This window comes from Leptinotarsa decemlineata, unplaced genomic scaffold (assembly GCF_025532065.1).
Source record: "Leptinotarsa decemlineata unplaced genomic scaffold, Ldec_3_MD MMD2_tig00002974_RagTag_RagTag, whole genome shotgun sequence".
NCBI classification, from domain to species: Eukaryota; Metazoa; Arthropoda; class Insecta; order Coleoptera; family Chrysomelidae; genus Leptinotarsa; species Leptinotarsa decemlineata.
Window position 1 is genome coordinate 13,729,059 of NW_027412578.1, and position 16,905 is coordinate 13,745,963.

General features: G+C 35.4%; 1 protein-coding gene across 15 annotated transcripts in view; it reads right to left on the reverse strand.

Annotated features, from left to right (window-relative positions):
- CAP (Cbl-associated protein) overlaps positions 1-16,905 on the reverse strand; it is a 158,150-nt gene that overhangs the window by 51,000 nt on the left and 90,245 nt on the right. For 14 of the 15 annotated variants that reach the window (XM_074177560.1, XM_074177562.1, XM_074177556.1 and 11 more), the window contains 3 exons: positions 11,234-11,442; positions 8,695-8,899; positions 1,214-1,312 (listed from right to left, as the gene is read on the reverse strand). In XM_074177560.1, the coding sequence (XP_074033661.1) occupies positions 1,214-1,312; positions 8,695-8,899; positions 11,234-11,442 (513 nt within the window). The remainder of the gene's footprint in view (positions 1-1,213; positions 1,313-8,694; positions 8,900-11,233; positions 11,443-16,905) is intronic. The other variant, XM_074177557.1, reaches the window with a different exon arrangement.

The following is a 16,905-nucleotide window of genomic DNA, read 5'->3' on the forward strand; positions in this document are numbered from 1 at the left end:
GTATGTAGGCCAGGCGTACTATATTTTTTTGGGGAAAAAATTCCTTACAGGGCAAACTCAACGGAAATGGGTTGGAAAGGTAGTCAGTAATATTGGGGCAAAAATTCAACAGCTGAATGTTTGCAGGGGCGGAGGGGTGGGGGAGAAAAGGGGTGAAAAACGGTTTTTCACGGTTTGCGGCCAAAATAATTGTTTTAGAGAAGAAAGTTGAGGGAGAAAGTTGTAGATAATGGAAAAATCTATAACTTTTGTATCCATATTTTTTTCACATCACGTCAAAATTTTCGAGTAAAACGCGAAAAACCACTTTTTTCGTTTTTTATTTTTCATATCACGAAAAAGAAGCGTACCACTATGAAAATTTGAGCAATTGTACTATTTTTTATCACAAATAAGTAGATTTTTTTTTGCGATAAGTTAATTAGTTTCTGAGAAATTCGCGTTTTTCGAAAAAAAAGCATTTTTTTCAAGTTAGTCAAAAAGGTTTTTTTTTGGCCTAGACAACTTTTACACCGCTCATTTTTTTCGTAATTACATCAGCTTTCAGATGAAAAAATAAAAATATACTACTTCAAGAAAAAAAAATCGTTTAAAATGCAAAAAAACTGAAAAATTCATTCAACTTTTTTCTCTAAAACAATTATTTTGTCCGTAAACCGTGAAAAACCGTTTTTCACCCCTATTCACCCCCACCCCTCCGCCCCTGCAAACATTCAGCAGTTGAATTTCTGCCCCAACATTACTGACTACCTTCCCAACTCATTTCCGTTGAGTTTACCCTGTAAGGAATTTTTCTGAAAAATCAGTATTTTTCAACATAGTACGCCTGGCCTAATGTGGAAATTAATAATTATTAAATTGATACAGCCTTTTAGGCCTTCCACAAGGTTGATTTTTAAGAATTTCATTTTTAAATTTCAATTTTTAATATCGTCTTTCGCATTGAATATCTCACCACATTTTGGTCAACCGGTAACAAAAGACACAGAAAACGTTATTTATCGTGAATAAAGGTGATATTTCAAAAAAAAAAAGAGATATTTGACAAAGTTATTGAAAATATGACGTAAATCACCCCATAGTATTTAAATTCGTATATAATTTGACTGAAAAACTCCAGTAATATTCATTACTAGACTAAAGGTTTCAAACAGTGCATCACAACTACGATATTTTTATAGCAAGAGTGTTCCAAAGACGTAATATTACTTACAAATGTCACCAGGTCCTGCTATAGGAGGTCTATCGTGCTTAGGTCTGTATTGTCTTTGTTCCTGTTCGATATAGTGTGCTCCTTTCGGTAGCTGCCCTTCTGAAATGATCACATTTTCATCATAAAAATTGATGAGTTAGATCAAATTTATAGAGCTCCAACATATTTTGAACGAACAACAGAAAAAGTGGCTTCGTTTTTGAATAAACGAAATATTAAAATTGTATACAGAATAGGTAATACGCTGGGAAAGTTAGTTAAAAATAATGAAGACAAAACATTCAAATTCGAGAAATCAGGAGTATATAAATTGAAGTGTGGAATTCGTCCTTAGGTATATGTTGGTCAAACTGGCAGAGCATTTAGGAATCGTATCCACGACCATCTAATGAGCTATGTAAATAAGAAAACAAGTTCAACATATTCAAATCATCTTTTGAAAAAAAATCATATCTTTAACGAATATTTCGAAATGTCATACGTAGAAAATAATGGTTTGAAGCTGAATCATTTAGAAGCAATGGAAATTAATCAACTTAAAAATTCAAAAATTCTAATGCATGACCAAATTGATTGAAATAGATCACCATTATTGAACCTGTTTTCTTAAAAACCGATGAAGCATTATTATTGATGTAGAATTGATAGTATATAATATATATAATAACCTTCAACCCCCGTCGAGTGACAGGTACAACCCCCAATTTTTTAAATGGGAAGTATAGGCTTACGATAAATCGTTTGAAAATTGGAACGTGGTTACCGAAATTCGATAAAATATTCTCAAAACTTTTATTGCAATATACTCAAAACTTATTTCATATTAAGGTATTGATAATTAGAAAGTAAGCAAAAACCAGAGCAATGTTCTTTTTAGATGGTATCCTTTAAAAAAAACTGTAAATAATTTCTGTGGCAACGTTAGTTTGAAACGCCTTGTCAACTGGTTTTGTATGTTACAACATTAGTTGTCAGTATTTTAATTTGAGTTTGAAGTTCGTTAACTTCAAGTCTGACAAATGGTTAGATTAATGGAAATGCAAAGAATAACAGTTAACTCTGTAACAAATGATTGGTTACAGAGTTAAAACCCGAGCAGCAGGAAGTAGCTCGCCTATTTCATGAGAAATTTCCTGATTTACCGCACATATCTCAAGGAACAATAAGCAAAATAGAGAAGCAGTTTTGCGAGCTTGGTCATGTGGAGTAGATAAAAAAGCAGCTGCCAATGCAATGAGTGATAAACTCAAATCCCCTCAAAAAATTAATGTTTGGGCAGGGATTTTAGAAAACCATATCACTGGCCTCTTTTTCATTGAGGAAAACGTGAAAGGCGATAATCATTTGGCACTCTACTTCAAAATGATGTTATTTCAAGTTTAGCAAATGTATATCCTGCTCCAGGAAATCCTCAAGTTCCAGTGAATACGATACGTTTGGATGGAGAACCACCACATTACCAACCACATTACCCACGGATAGAAAAGCCAGTCACTTGGAAAAGCAACTGTTATTCCAATCCATCACGAAAATATTTTGGCAGGTGGTCTAAAGACCCTTGAAAAATGGGGATTTGGACTGTGTAGAAAGGAAGTTTTGCTTGTGGTGTCTGAATATGTTACGAAAAACAATCTGAAGACGCCATTCAAAAATAATACTCCTGGCGCTGACTGGTTTTTAAATTTCAAGAAGATGCATTACCTGTCAATGAAAAAGCTTCAGTCCGTTGAATACTCGAGCAAAAAATTACTGATCCATTCCTAATAGACAACTATTTCAAACTCTTGCAGAAAACTTTAACCGACCTCCAGTTAGTTGAGTGTCCAAAACAAATCTGGAATCTAGACGAAACTAGTTTAGCAATCGATCCGTCCAGAACAAAAGTGGTTGGCGCTAAAGGTGTTGCATGTTCCCGTACTACAAGCGGCCTGGAAAAGGAAAATATAACAATCTTGTCTGCAGTTAATGCCGTCGGCGACAAAGCCCCCCCACTGATTGTCTTTAAGGGCAAAAATGTGTGGGATCAATGGATGGCAGAAAAATCAGCCGATGAACTGGATTGGTGTACGCCGCCAGCAGTAATGGCTGGATGGAGTCAGACATATTCGTAAATTATATTACTGAAACATTCATACTGGCATTAAAAGAAGCAAGACCAGTACTATTAATCTACGACGGTCATAGTACTCATATAGATCATATGGTTGTAGAAGTTGCCCGTCAAAATGGCATTACAATCTTGAAAGTTTCGCTCCATACTTCACACCTACTGCAGCCACTGGACTTAGCTGTTTTCAGGTCTTTCAAAACAGCATGTGATGAAGAGTTGGTCTCTTGACAAAGGAAAAATCAAGGAATCAAGTTGCCGAATAAAATATTTTCTGAGGAAGTTCGTAAAGCGTCGAATACTTCAAAACCAGAGATATTCCCTTCAATTCCACCATCATTCCAAAAGAGAAATATCATCCAGAAGCGCTGAAGAGGTGGGAAAATGAAAAAGATAGAGAAGTTACCGAAGATACCGAAACTGAGGGCATCACTAATGAAGAGAACAACTTAGAAGCAGATCAAGTAGCAAGGGATGAAATACAGGACAGTCAAAGGGTAATTCCTAATGAAGAGGTCAACTTCAAAGCAACTCAAGACGAGCTGGAAGCTGGAACAAGCAATATTTCATTTGAAGAGTTGCTGCTAGAAACGGTTCGACAGAATGTTGAATGTCTTAAACAAGAAAAAAAGGCGAGTAGCAACAGCTGCCGGGTTATCACCCATCAAGAAGCTGAGGAAAGGATACAACAGCAGGAATCTAACAAACAAAGTCTTGAGGAAATATCAAGGCAAAGAAACAAAAAAAGGAAGCAAAAAGAAATCAGAAGTGAAAGTAGCGACGAAGGCAACTCTGAACCGTTTTGCGAGGAATCGGATTATGACCTGGACCTCCCAAGTGATGGCAGCTTTGAAGAAAAAACAGCCTCTCATTTTGAAAATTTTAAGCTACATGCTTGGGTGTTGGTCAAGTATTGTACGAAAAGAACAATTGAGTATTACGCTTGGCAAATCATACAACAACCTACAGATAACCACGAATGTGAAGTTGAGTTTTTAAGGTACAACACTGCAACTGAGAAGTTCTTCTAGCCTCCAGTAGACGACATCGACACCATTGTTTTTGAAAACATTGAAATGTTCTTGCCAAATATCCTAGAAGACCGCCGTGGCAGTATGTTTTCATTTGCAGTGAATTTTGCAGGTCTTAATCTGTTTAAAATCTGTTTAAAATCTGTTTTTCCGTGAATCAGCTGTCGCCCCCATACGAACGACAGCTCTCAGAAGTTGAGGAACTTGTGCGAGCTAAGGACTAACGAGGTCTTACCTTTTAACGTGTGATGCCTAACACGTTAATGTATGCTAAATGTATGCTAAACATAAGTTTGAGCATATTATAAGCCTAATAATATTAGTTTTTTATCTAATGACTTTGAGTAAGCGTACCTATTTTAAGTTTTTGATATGCTTCTTCATGTCTTACCATTCTGATAATAAAATGTTCGCTGGTAACTAGTTGTTTTGTCTACGCGAGGCAAGTTTGAATTTTTAAGGTATTAGGGCAGAAGATTTTTGTGGCTTTGTTTAAAAATTTTGACGGGAATTTAATATAGGGAAAGTTCGGATTCGATCTAGCTCCACGCCGCTTTCTATTATATTTATATGGAGTTGTTTAAATGCCTTGTCTTGCCCCTTAACATGGGGTATGACCGAAACCAGAACATCAGCAGCTTTTAAGGTTCATGTAAACTTCTATGATGTTCAAAACATATAGCGACATTTTAATTCCAAGGAGTATACATGCTGATTAACGGTGGATGGCACATTAGACGTTTCTGGTGAACCAGACAACGGATCACTTCGAAAATTTAATGGAGGGCATATTCGGACATTCTCTAGCCAACTAAAATATTTTCGACAATGCGGTGTTGCCGCTTCTATTAGAAAGCAGTAGCAACTTTGATTTTTCAAATGGAACACTCTGTATATAATATTATTTTTGGAATCTCCAACAATTGCCCGACAACTTTTCTTGATATTTCCCTATACCTATCTGTTACCGTTTTCGAAATAAAAATTAATTTCAATTTTTTTCTTCGAAAATCATGACTTCTAAAAATGCCGATATCTTTTAGTTAAGAAGTACTATGATATCGAAATTTAGTTTGGAGTTAGGTGATACTTAGACACTTCCCACACGTCAGCCGTTACTTCAATACAGGGTGGTAAAAAAATACAGTTTTTTCGTTTGCTTGAAAAAGTTGCTGAAATTTGATTATTTTAAATGGAACACCCTGTATATTATTGAAAATTCGGAAAGCTGCTGAAATTTGCTTTCTTTCTATGTATATCATACCTATACCTAACTAGTCAAGTTTCGGACTTATGAACATTTATTTGTGAAAATGTCCCTTCAGAATGGTATTTCCATTCGGTATTTGGTAAGCAGGCCATGATTACTATTTGACAGTAGCGTTGTGACATTCTCCTAATAATATCGACATTTTCGTCACTTCAGAAGTTGCAAATACCTTCAAAACGATGGAACAAAACTATTCAAACGAAATTCTTATGAATTTGTTTATTATTTTTGGACAGTGTGACAAAATTATCAGCAGAACATGCAGAAAGTTCAATGAAATGTATCCGAATCTACCGCCAATGAACCTCAAGAAAATTATACGAATTCAGAACAATTTCAATGCATTTGGATCAACTTTAAAAGCACCAAGAAACTTGCCTCGACCCGTAACTTTCGAAGACAACCAGATTAATGTCTTAGCATATTTTCACGCATTTCCCGAGTCATCGATAAGAAGTGCTGAAGAAGATTCGGGTATAAAATATTCATCGGTTCAAAGACTCTTGCGAAGACATAAAATGCATGATTATAAATTCACCAAAATTCAAGCAATGAAGCCTCAAGATCCTCAACAGAGAGTAGAATTTTGTGAAATGTTGTTGACACGCATTCAAGAAGATCCACTTTTTTTAAATAAAATTATTTGGACTGATGAATCGAAATTTTCGAGAGAAGGGATTTCCAATAGAAAAAATCGTCATTATTGGTCCAGTGAAAATCCTCACGTCACAAAAGAAGCCGGATTTCAAGAAAAATTTAGTTTTAATGTCTTCTGCATGTTGATGGACAACAAATTGAGGTACGTGATATACGAGGAGTCATTAACATCCAGAAGCTACCTGAATATTTTGGAGAATACTGTAGACAGTTTCGTGGATAATCTGCCACTCGAAGATTATCGAAACTGTTGGTACCAACTAGACGGAGCTCCTGCACATTGTACAAGAGAAGTGAGCGCAGAACTGTTTAGAATATTTGACGATCGGTGGATGAGGCGCTTGGGACCATGGAATTGGCCAGCGAGATCACCCGATCTTAATCCATTAGATTTTTATTTGTGGGGAATGTTTAAAGAAAAATTTTACAAAATACCCGTGCGTTCGAGAGATGAATTGTTAGAAAGGATTGCCCAAACATTTGAAGATTTGGATCCCAATGAAATCAGATCTGCCACCACGAAAGCAGTCAACACCCGCATTTTAAAGTGCTTGGAAGTGAACGGCCAGCGATTCGAACATATTTTGAAATATTCCACATGATTGTTTTACTTTTTTATAATTATTCATATCAATATTTCCAATTTCAAGTTTCTTGGTGCTTTTTTAAAGTTTATCCAAACATATTGAAATTGTTCTGAATTCGTATAAATTTCTTGAGGTTCATTGGCGGTAGATTCGGATACATTTCATTGAACTTTCTACATGTTCTGCTGATACTTTTGTCACACTGTCCAAAAATAATAAACAAATTCATAAGAACTTCGTTTGAATAGTTTTGTTCCATCGTTTTGAAGGTATTTGCAACTTCTGAAGTGACGAAAATGTCGATATTATTAGGAGAATGTCACAACGCTACTGTCAAATAGTAATCATGGCCTGCTTACCAAATACCGAATGGAAATACCATTCTGAAGGGACATTTTCACAAATAAATGTTCATAAGTCCGAAATTTGACTAGTTAGGTATAGGTATGATATACATAGAAAGAAAACAAATTTCAGCAGCTTTCCGAATTTTCAATAATATACAGGGTGTTCCATTTAAAATAATTAAATGTCAGCAACTTTTCAAGCAAACGAAAAAACTGTATTTTTTTACCACCCTGAATTGAAGTAACGGAGATTAGGCTGGCGTGTGGTAAGTGTCCAAGTATCACCTAACTCCAAACCAAATTTCGATATCATAGTCATCATGAAGTCATGATTTTCGAAGAAAAAAATTGAAATAATTTTAATTTCGAAAACGGTAACAGATAGGTATAGGGAAATATCAAGAAAAGTTGTCGGGCAATTGTTGGAGATTCCAAAAATAATATTATATACAGAGTGTTCCATTTGAAAAATCAAAGTTGCTACTGCTTTCTAATAGAAGCGGCAACACCGCATTGTCGAAAATATTTTAGTTGGCTAGAGAATGTCCGAATATGCCTTCCATTAAATTTTCAAAGTGATTCGTTGTCTGGTTCACCAGAAACGTCTAATGTGCCATCCACCGTGAATCAGCCTGTATATTAAAGAAGGATTTGCTAAAAAATTGTGCTCACTGTTCACTCTTGCTAGATACTAAGTTTACTTAAAGTTGTACTCACTTGAAATGCGTGCGATCTTACCCCAACTTACCTTATATTTTATCGAATTTCGATGACCACATGATTTTGATTTATTTTGTCTTAATTAAAAACTTGAAAGCGATAACATTTTTGAATAGAGAATGAAGAGACCTTTCAAACGATATATCACAAACCTTACATTTCCCGTTTAAAAAATTGGGGATTGTACCTGTCATCCAAAGGGGGTTGAAGGTAGGGGTGACATTTTTACTGTGAAGAATGTCAAAGCTTTTACACACTGTATGAATATCAGAGTAAGAATGAACTTTTAGTACGTAATTGACTACAAAAAAGCTAGTGTGTTAGCGAAACATGTCGTGATATTAAAAAAAAAATAAGTTTAAGGAAATCAAATCGTAAGGTGTAGTTTATGAAAATGAAAAAATCGAAATAACTACAATATTCAGTTTTGAAACACTTTACTTAGCAAAATGTATAACCCTGAGAATTTGAAACTTTAGATAACGTCGGATGAAAAATTTGAAATGTATCTTTTCTGCTGATAGTACTCATTATGCTCTTCCAAAACACTGAAACTACTATACAGTATACAGTGTTATTAAACTGAAGTTGACACTATTGCTAACGTCTTCAAAACTATTTTTGAAGCTATTCCAAAACAAAAATAATGGAGTTACCGCATCTTTCACTTTCTGCCGACCTGGCTGGAATGGTGTCGACTTGAGCTTGATCACACTGTATAAATATTAATCGAAATTATTCCTAGAAAATCTACGAACTCACCTCTAGCTTTCTGGAGCAACGTTATCGTGGGGTTCTGGGCTTTTGGAAGACGAGGGGATATGGAGAGTTCCGTGAATCCAGAAGCAGGAGACGAAAAGCTAGTTGGAATCCTTCTCTCTGAACTCGACGGGGTCAGTCCTGTGTCACTGCCGTAGTCGGAGGTCCTCCAGCGAGGCGCTGAAGATGGATCTTCGGAACCGAGATTCTGTATGGAAAGAATAATGGAAATTTAACGGAATCGTCATTGGAGTAATCTGTATTTCTCCAGATTCGGAAATGTAAATTGATAACGAAAATTGTGTTGGACTATATTAGGTATGTTTAAAGAAATGAGGTGGATATTCAAATTTCGCCGGCTTTGTATATTCGATTAGCGATCTTTTTATCATTTATTCTGGTACAGGGTACAATTTGCATCAAATTTTGTGTGGAAAATGGTATTCAGTATCTAAAAACACTTGAAATGTTGACAGTGACATACGATTACGAGTGGTACAGATTTTTCACGGAAGGTCGCTAAGATATGAATGACGCTGCTCGCCCTGACGCACCAAATCATCAACAACAGATAGAAATGTTGAGAAAGTGAAGAAAATTGTCATAGAAGAAATAAAAAGCAACCTTATTTTTTGAACAATAGAGGCTGAATAAGTTTCGTAGTATAATTTACGATTCTTAAAGAGTTGTCCATTAAAACAAAATTTTTTGTCACTCTTACTTACGGTAAACTAATTCTGATTCTCTCTTAATATTTTTTTCTCTACTGATAATAGTCAGTAGTTGAAATTATAAAAGAAGAGAGTTCGCTATTCATCAACCGCATTGCCTCCTCATTCATTTGTGATGGACATTTTTAGTTGTCATCAGTGTTGAAATGGACGGCGCAATGGTGCAAGCTCCCAATCAGATTTGAAGTATAGATACTGAAGAGTTGTGGTCCTAGAATGGAACCTTGAAGAACACCCGGACTGATATGAAAATGTTTTGGAATATTTTTGTTTGACGAAAGTCTAAGCTTGAATATGAAAGACATAGCTATTTCTCAATAAGTTGCCGATGTTGAAGCTTGGCTTTGAAATAGACCTACGTGTCCTTGTTTTTCTTGAAAAACCTAAACTTTAGTTTTCTGACCATTCTATAGATGCTTCTACTCAAGCAGAGACGTCCATGTATAGAACAGATGCACACTATCGTAATATTGGAAAAAACCATACCTGCAAATTACCAGACACAACAACATACGACATATTGAACGAAAGTAATTTTTTCACAATGTGACAAGAAAAGATACTAGTAATGGATAAAGTTTAGGTGCAGAAGAACTTTTCAGTACGACCCGATGAATTATTGCGAAAATTCAATGTATTCTCCACGAAAAACAACTGTAATTGAGTACTCGAGAGCTAAGAGGCTAAACTATGCATCCGTCTTAAGATTTGTAAACAAATAAACTCAAAAATTCATTTTTAGAGTATGTTGAAAGGTAGGTTAGGTTAGGTCCAAAGTGAGTGGGCTCCACCACAACCCGCAAGGGTTTATTGTGGCTCACACTCGACCGAATAAACCCAGCTTCTTAACGAAGCCGATTAGTTTGCATGGTGAATGGTCTTTCATGTCAGATGGTTAGAGTACGGCTCTGCCGAACTCTAAAAACCTCATTCGGTCGTCCCCAGCGGGGCAGGTACAACGCATGTGCTCTGCTGTCGTATGTATGTGCTCGGTCTGTCTGCCGACAGTCCGAGTCTCTGTATATGATGATTCAAATGAGAGTGGCGTAAGAAGGCTTTTTAGACATCGTAGTTCATCTCTACTGTAGTCCAGCAACTGTTTGGTATCAAGCTTCGAAAGGTAAATGAACGTCTTGAAGTGAGCCAATCCTGGAAGGTTTTGCCAGAAGTATTTAAATCTTCTTGCCATCCAGGTGATTGTTGTTTGTTTGTCAAAACCTAAATCAACGCCAATGACAGGTTCGGGTCCGATGATTGGTCCATGTGACTATGGAGGAGTCCAAAGTAAGTAAAACTACTAATTGAGGAAAATGTTCAAATCTTTTGCAGTAAATAAACATGCTGACAAATTGTCAAGATTTTGTGGATACAGGAACGAATTAGTTTCCAGTTCGAAAAGCTGAACATGAGAGTAGCTTTCGAAACTGTTCATACACTTTGAAAACAAGATGGTGGGGAATGAAAAATCAGGAATATATGGATAAAGCTGTGAATATTGTGATAAGAAATATATTGGCCGGATCAAACGAATTATCAAAACTCCTTTGAAGAATGAGCATAGAACGACTGAAAGATAAAATATTTGATACAATTTCAACGACATCCTTCAACAGTCGAAACTAGTGCCATGCTAAGGTTTAACGAGGTCTTACCTTTCGACGTGAGATTCATATGTATGTTTATATATGCTTGAGTGTGTATTTTTTCTTTCTTGCAGGTACAAGAGGTAGATTGAACGAATGGTAATATTTCATTGATGATACCTGTCGGTGAATTCATTCATTATTATTACTGTCATCTCGAGAAATTACCTCAGATTTCGTTCTAGTTTTCCTTCCCAGCACCGGAGACTGGAAGTTCACCGATTTGAACTCTTTCCTTTCGACTGTTGGACTGGAACTAGCGCTTTTGGGTGCCCAAACCGGAGGAATTGAGTCATCCTGGCCAGACTTTTGGCTTTCCCTCTCTTGAAAATGCAGTTCCTGCGGCGGGTCAAACTTTTGACCTGGAGACCATATACCTGGAAGGAATCTCGGTTGGTCATTTTCATTTTGTGAAAAAATTGGAAGGTTAGTGAGGACGTTTACAAAAACAAAAACACATTCGGATGCGGATTATTCTGATGTCATCGAGATGATTGTTATACAAAAAAACAAACTGATTCTACTTGATGCTCACAAAAACATGTATTACAGATGAGTCTCCACTTAGTTGCTTCCATGAAACAATATAAACAGTTGAAAAAAACAGAAATTAGGAAAATAATAATGGTTTGGCATTTCTGAATATGATCCCTCTGTTTGCCAGAAACATCCCTACTGAAAGGTTTCTGAGGATAATGAAGAAAGGTCTTATTCAAAAAGCCTACTGCAGTACTGAAGAATTCTCATTAGATGAAACTGTAACTTCTGTACTAATGTTGTAGTATTGATCCTTTCAATAAATAATTTAAATGCAAAATTTCATTTTGTTTATTTTTTTCTTGTCTAAACGTTGCTTTATAAACAAATATAATTCATTAATTGAATTATATATTTGAAAAAATTAAAATTGTTTTCAGTGTATATGCACATTTGTCCCACACCAGAACAGAAACACTGTCTCTCGATGGGCGTTTCAACAAAGATGATATTGGTCAAATTGAGTGAACTACCATACTGCGATTTAAAGAACATGTAATATCAATATGAAAAAATACAAACATTCTGGATAAAATTATAAATGTATAAATAAAATGTTTCATAAGAAAGTCATACATAGGAATATACTATATTCTCATCAAGGTATCCTTCAATTGTCTTTTGAATATATTTATCGAACCACTATCTTCAATTTCTTGAGGGTGGTCATTAAAACAACCTACTCCTTTATAAAATAAAGAATTATGTGTACTATTTTTTTTAGGCACCACCATGCCTATATAATTTCCTACTGTAACTATTAGTTGGAACATACTGTAGTAAAACAACGATAAAAATAAAATAAAAACAACAATAAAAATTAATTGGCGCTCCGGGGCGACTTCATTGATTCCATTGGCGCATTTGCTTTTTCAGCTGCAGGAAAATCTGCAGCAACAACAACAACTTTTATGTTGTTTCTGTTTCTAGTATTATACCTATGTATTTCAGCCACATAAGTTAATTTATTCTGTAGATATACAGGTGAATATCCAATTTTGATTTCGAAAATAAAAATTAGTTTTTGGTAGTCGAAGAGTTCCTTCACTGGTAGCCATTGAAGGGTTTGCAACTTATTTGCTAAGGGTGTTATTCTCAAACATTGTAAGATTATTCGCATAGCACGATTATGCATCTTTTGTAGTCTGTCTATTTCATTTTGATTGAGAAAGAACAGAATGGTAGAACAATAATTCAAATATAGAAGGATCATGGAGTAGTAGACTAATAATTTAGACCACTGGCTCATATATGGGGAACATCTTCTTGAATAGTTGATTTTGTAAGCTATCGTTTTGATAACTTGATTAGCATGTTCCTTGAATTTCATGTTGCTGTCAATAGTTACACTCCCAGTACACGAATTTGTTTACCTTCTCTATATTACTGTCATTCAATCGCGGAAGTAGGTTTTCATTATTATGATCTCTATGTTTCTCTAATAACATCCATCTTGTTTTATTTACGTTCACCTACAGCAGATTTGCAAAGCAATATCTATACACCCTTTCAAGACTAGCGTTTATAGTATCAATACACTCATGTACATCTTCACTACTGAAGTACAGTAGGGGTTCGTCGGCAAATAAGTGAATTATACATTCTTCTGCTATGGTTACAATGTCATTTAAATATATAAGGAATACCAATGGTCCCAAAATAGACCTTTGGGGTACACCTATATTACTTTGCATTTTATCCGAATGAACTTTCTCTATTTTCAACCTTTGCTCTCTATTGCTCAGATAATTTATGATCCAGTTCAGTGCTATTCCGTCAATACCCACGCTCTCGAACTTTCTTATCAGTCTGCATCTATCCACAGTTTCAAATGCCCCTTGAAGGTCAAGAAATACTGCAATAGTATACTGATCCATTTCTGCATCTTTCCTTCAATCTGTTAAAACACATGAAACGTAGTTTCATATGCATGATAACAAGTCATCATTCAATTGCTCTTCCACTCAACCTCAAAAATGTCGCCTAGTACGCAAAAAAATGAACAAAAAACAAAAATTATCTCGAATGAATATTTATAAATTTCTAATACGAGTCGTTAGAATCGTTCGAAATTGCACAGATCTTATAGCTGAAACTCCTCCTGAAGAAATCTTTTCGGAAGGGTGGCTGATTTTATACCTCACATTGATATGATGCACATCAGTTCTAAAAGTAATTTTCTGATGTAACTAGGACGGCACTTCACTATTAATTATCTTGTGAAACAAAGTTGCAGCATGTAATACTCTTCTATCGTTCATAGAACGTAGAATTTGGTTTGCCACATTAAGTTTCGTGACAGACCATTTCAAAGAAATAGTTACAAAGTGACCAAATTCAATACAATCTTTGAAAGCCTATTTTTCCCTCTTGGAGATGGAAATCGTGCACTTCTTCCAATTCATGGGCAGTTTCGTCGGCCTACTGAGGGAGCTATTCGGTAGCTTGTGACTAAATTTCGAACCCAGTTTACATTATTGGACATTAAACCACCAACACGCATTCGTAGAGTGGGGACCGAAGAAAATATTGCGGCTGTATCCGCCAGTGTTCGTGATGACCGTGAAATGTCAATTCGTCGCCGTTCGCAGCAATTGGGCCTCTGTTACTCCACTACGTGGGAAATTTTTCGAAAGGATTTGATGATTCTGAGCTGAGGCCGATTGACCTAGGTGTACTGCAAAGATCGGTTTCAGGCCCGCTTTTGTTCGTTATTTACATCAATGATTTTTACAACTATATGAAGCCATGTCACAGTGTACTATTTGCTGACGATATATCCTTGATATACTCTTCTATGAATTATTCAGCTCATTTCAAATAATCTAATCAATCATCACATAATGTAAAGTTTTTATTTTTATGTTGTTTTTTACCAAGAATGTTTGTCGTTTGGGAAATGTTATGTTTACAAACGCGGCAAGTGTCACACGTTTCACAATGTGTCAAATAAATATTGAATTATCAATTTATTGTAGAGCTTTTGATGAAGAGCCAATAAAGACTCGAAAGCTAGAACAGCTTGTTGACTGCATACCCGAAAGTTATAAAAGATTCTTCCTTAACTTAGACAGTCGTCACACAACTTATATCAATATAGATAGATTCTCTCTTTTCTTCTAATTCCAAAAATGAACCAGGAACACTGAATTTTTGGTATTTTCTTCTCGAATTGAGTGGTTTTCTTCCAGAGGGAGTAAAAGTATTAACATGCGGTGGAGATGTGACAAACTAATTGAACAGTATCACCACTCCTGAAATAAATGTGTTACACAACACATAATCACCATGATCTTTACGAGTCTATGTTTACTTATTCAGGCGACATCTATTTTAATCATTAACGACATATTTTACGGCTTCATCTAATTTTATCAATTTGTTTATATCAACGCGCAAAGTACACAAAAGTGGGTGGAGGACGTGCCCTATAAAATGGAAAACGAAAAATTCAGTTTTTTGGCTGACAAACTAACAGCCCTAAATATAGAAATCGAGATGATTCATTGGGGGGACGAGTCCTGAAAATAGAACTGGAGATGAACGTTAACCATGAAGTCGGTCTGTTGTTTTCGTATGTGCAGGAGACGCAAGGTGTGTTAAGACAGGTGAATTTGGCAGCGGTCCGGCTATTAGTTCTGGCGGATTGGGTTCTATGGTTGTTGACGACGTGAGTGTTTGGCAGACGGACCGGTTCGATGAAAAATACGGCTGGATTTGATGAATAACCTAATCCAACGAAAATATATCTGCCACACATCAGAAAGGCAATTCACTATTTGAATCAGGAAGTATCAGGAAAAACTCTAATAACGTTTCACAAAAACCCAAAAAAGCCATTGTATGGCAAAACACGTGTTGTGATTTTGTAAAACTGTTTAGTAAAAATCTCACAATAAAGTGTTTTTTGAAAACGTATAATTCATGGGATCGCTACACAAAACAGGGCTTTTCATGATGAGCGTTAATTAGCCGTTTCTGACAAACTATTTAACGGATCAACCTGAAAATTCCACAGTATGCATAAGTCAATATAACCTACACGCCCAAAATTTTTTAGACGAAGCAGCGTTGTCGCTTCTACTATAAAGTAGCGGCTTATTTGGTTTTCAAATGGAACACCCCGTATATAATATTATATTATGATTCATTATCACTTTGTCAACAAATTCATATACTATTTACCTATATCTATCTATTACCGTTTAGAAGATATAAATTAATTTCGATATTTTTTTTACCAAACATGAACTTTTATAAATGCTGATAATCTTGAGCTCTCTTGCACTAAAACGATCAAATTTGGAATAGAGTGGAGTGATACTAAGAGGATCTTCACTCCAAGTCATATTTTCATTTGCCTCATACAGGGTCTTTAAAAAATGCAGATACTTTGATCTCATGAAAAAATGAGTGGAACTCAATTTTTTCAAATGGAACACCCTGTATATTTCAACATTTTTGAGCTCTACATCCAATTTCAGATTAACTTTGTTCAGATAATACTATTTCTATTTTGAACCGTTTTCGAGATAAACTGTTTCAAACGGAAACTGACGTGGTTTTCTTGCTCGTTTTTTTGAATTCATCACTTATTTTGGATATTCAACATTTTTTTTTATACTTAGTAATATTTCTTTTTGATCCAGTTTTTTAACTGTCTCAGATCAATCAATTCGAAATTGGTATGTACTTACCTTAGAAAAAGTTAAAATTTGTATACATTGAGGTATTGGTCTCTAACGTACAACAGTACACATTATTATTTTTCAATAGTGTGCTTTGGAAAAATAAATAAACCAATTATTTAACGTCAGACTTTCGTTGGTGGTTTTGACTGATTGTGATAGCACCAATTATAATATAATAATGTCAAGATTAGGTTACAGTAATGAAGATTTCTTGAATTTATTAATAATTTATGGTGAGTGCAATAGAATTGCAAGTAGAACATGCCGAGTATTTCATGAAAGATATCCACAACTTCCGAAGACGAATAATAATGTGATAAATCAACTACTAAAAAACTGTAGGTTGAATGGAACCTTCCGTCCAAAAATCATTCGTAAGAATACTAAAGTGGATGATGATGACAATGGTATAACAGTTTTGGGATACTTTCATGCATTTCCAAATGCTTCTCTGCACGGGGCTGAAAGGGAGATAAGTATACCCTACGTGACAATTTGTCGAATTCTTAATAAGCATAAATGGCATCCCTATAAGTTCTACTGTGTCCTACATTTGAAAGAGACTGATTTACCTCGTAGAGTGGAATTATTTGAATGGTTACTTGTCAAGAC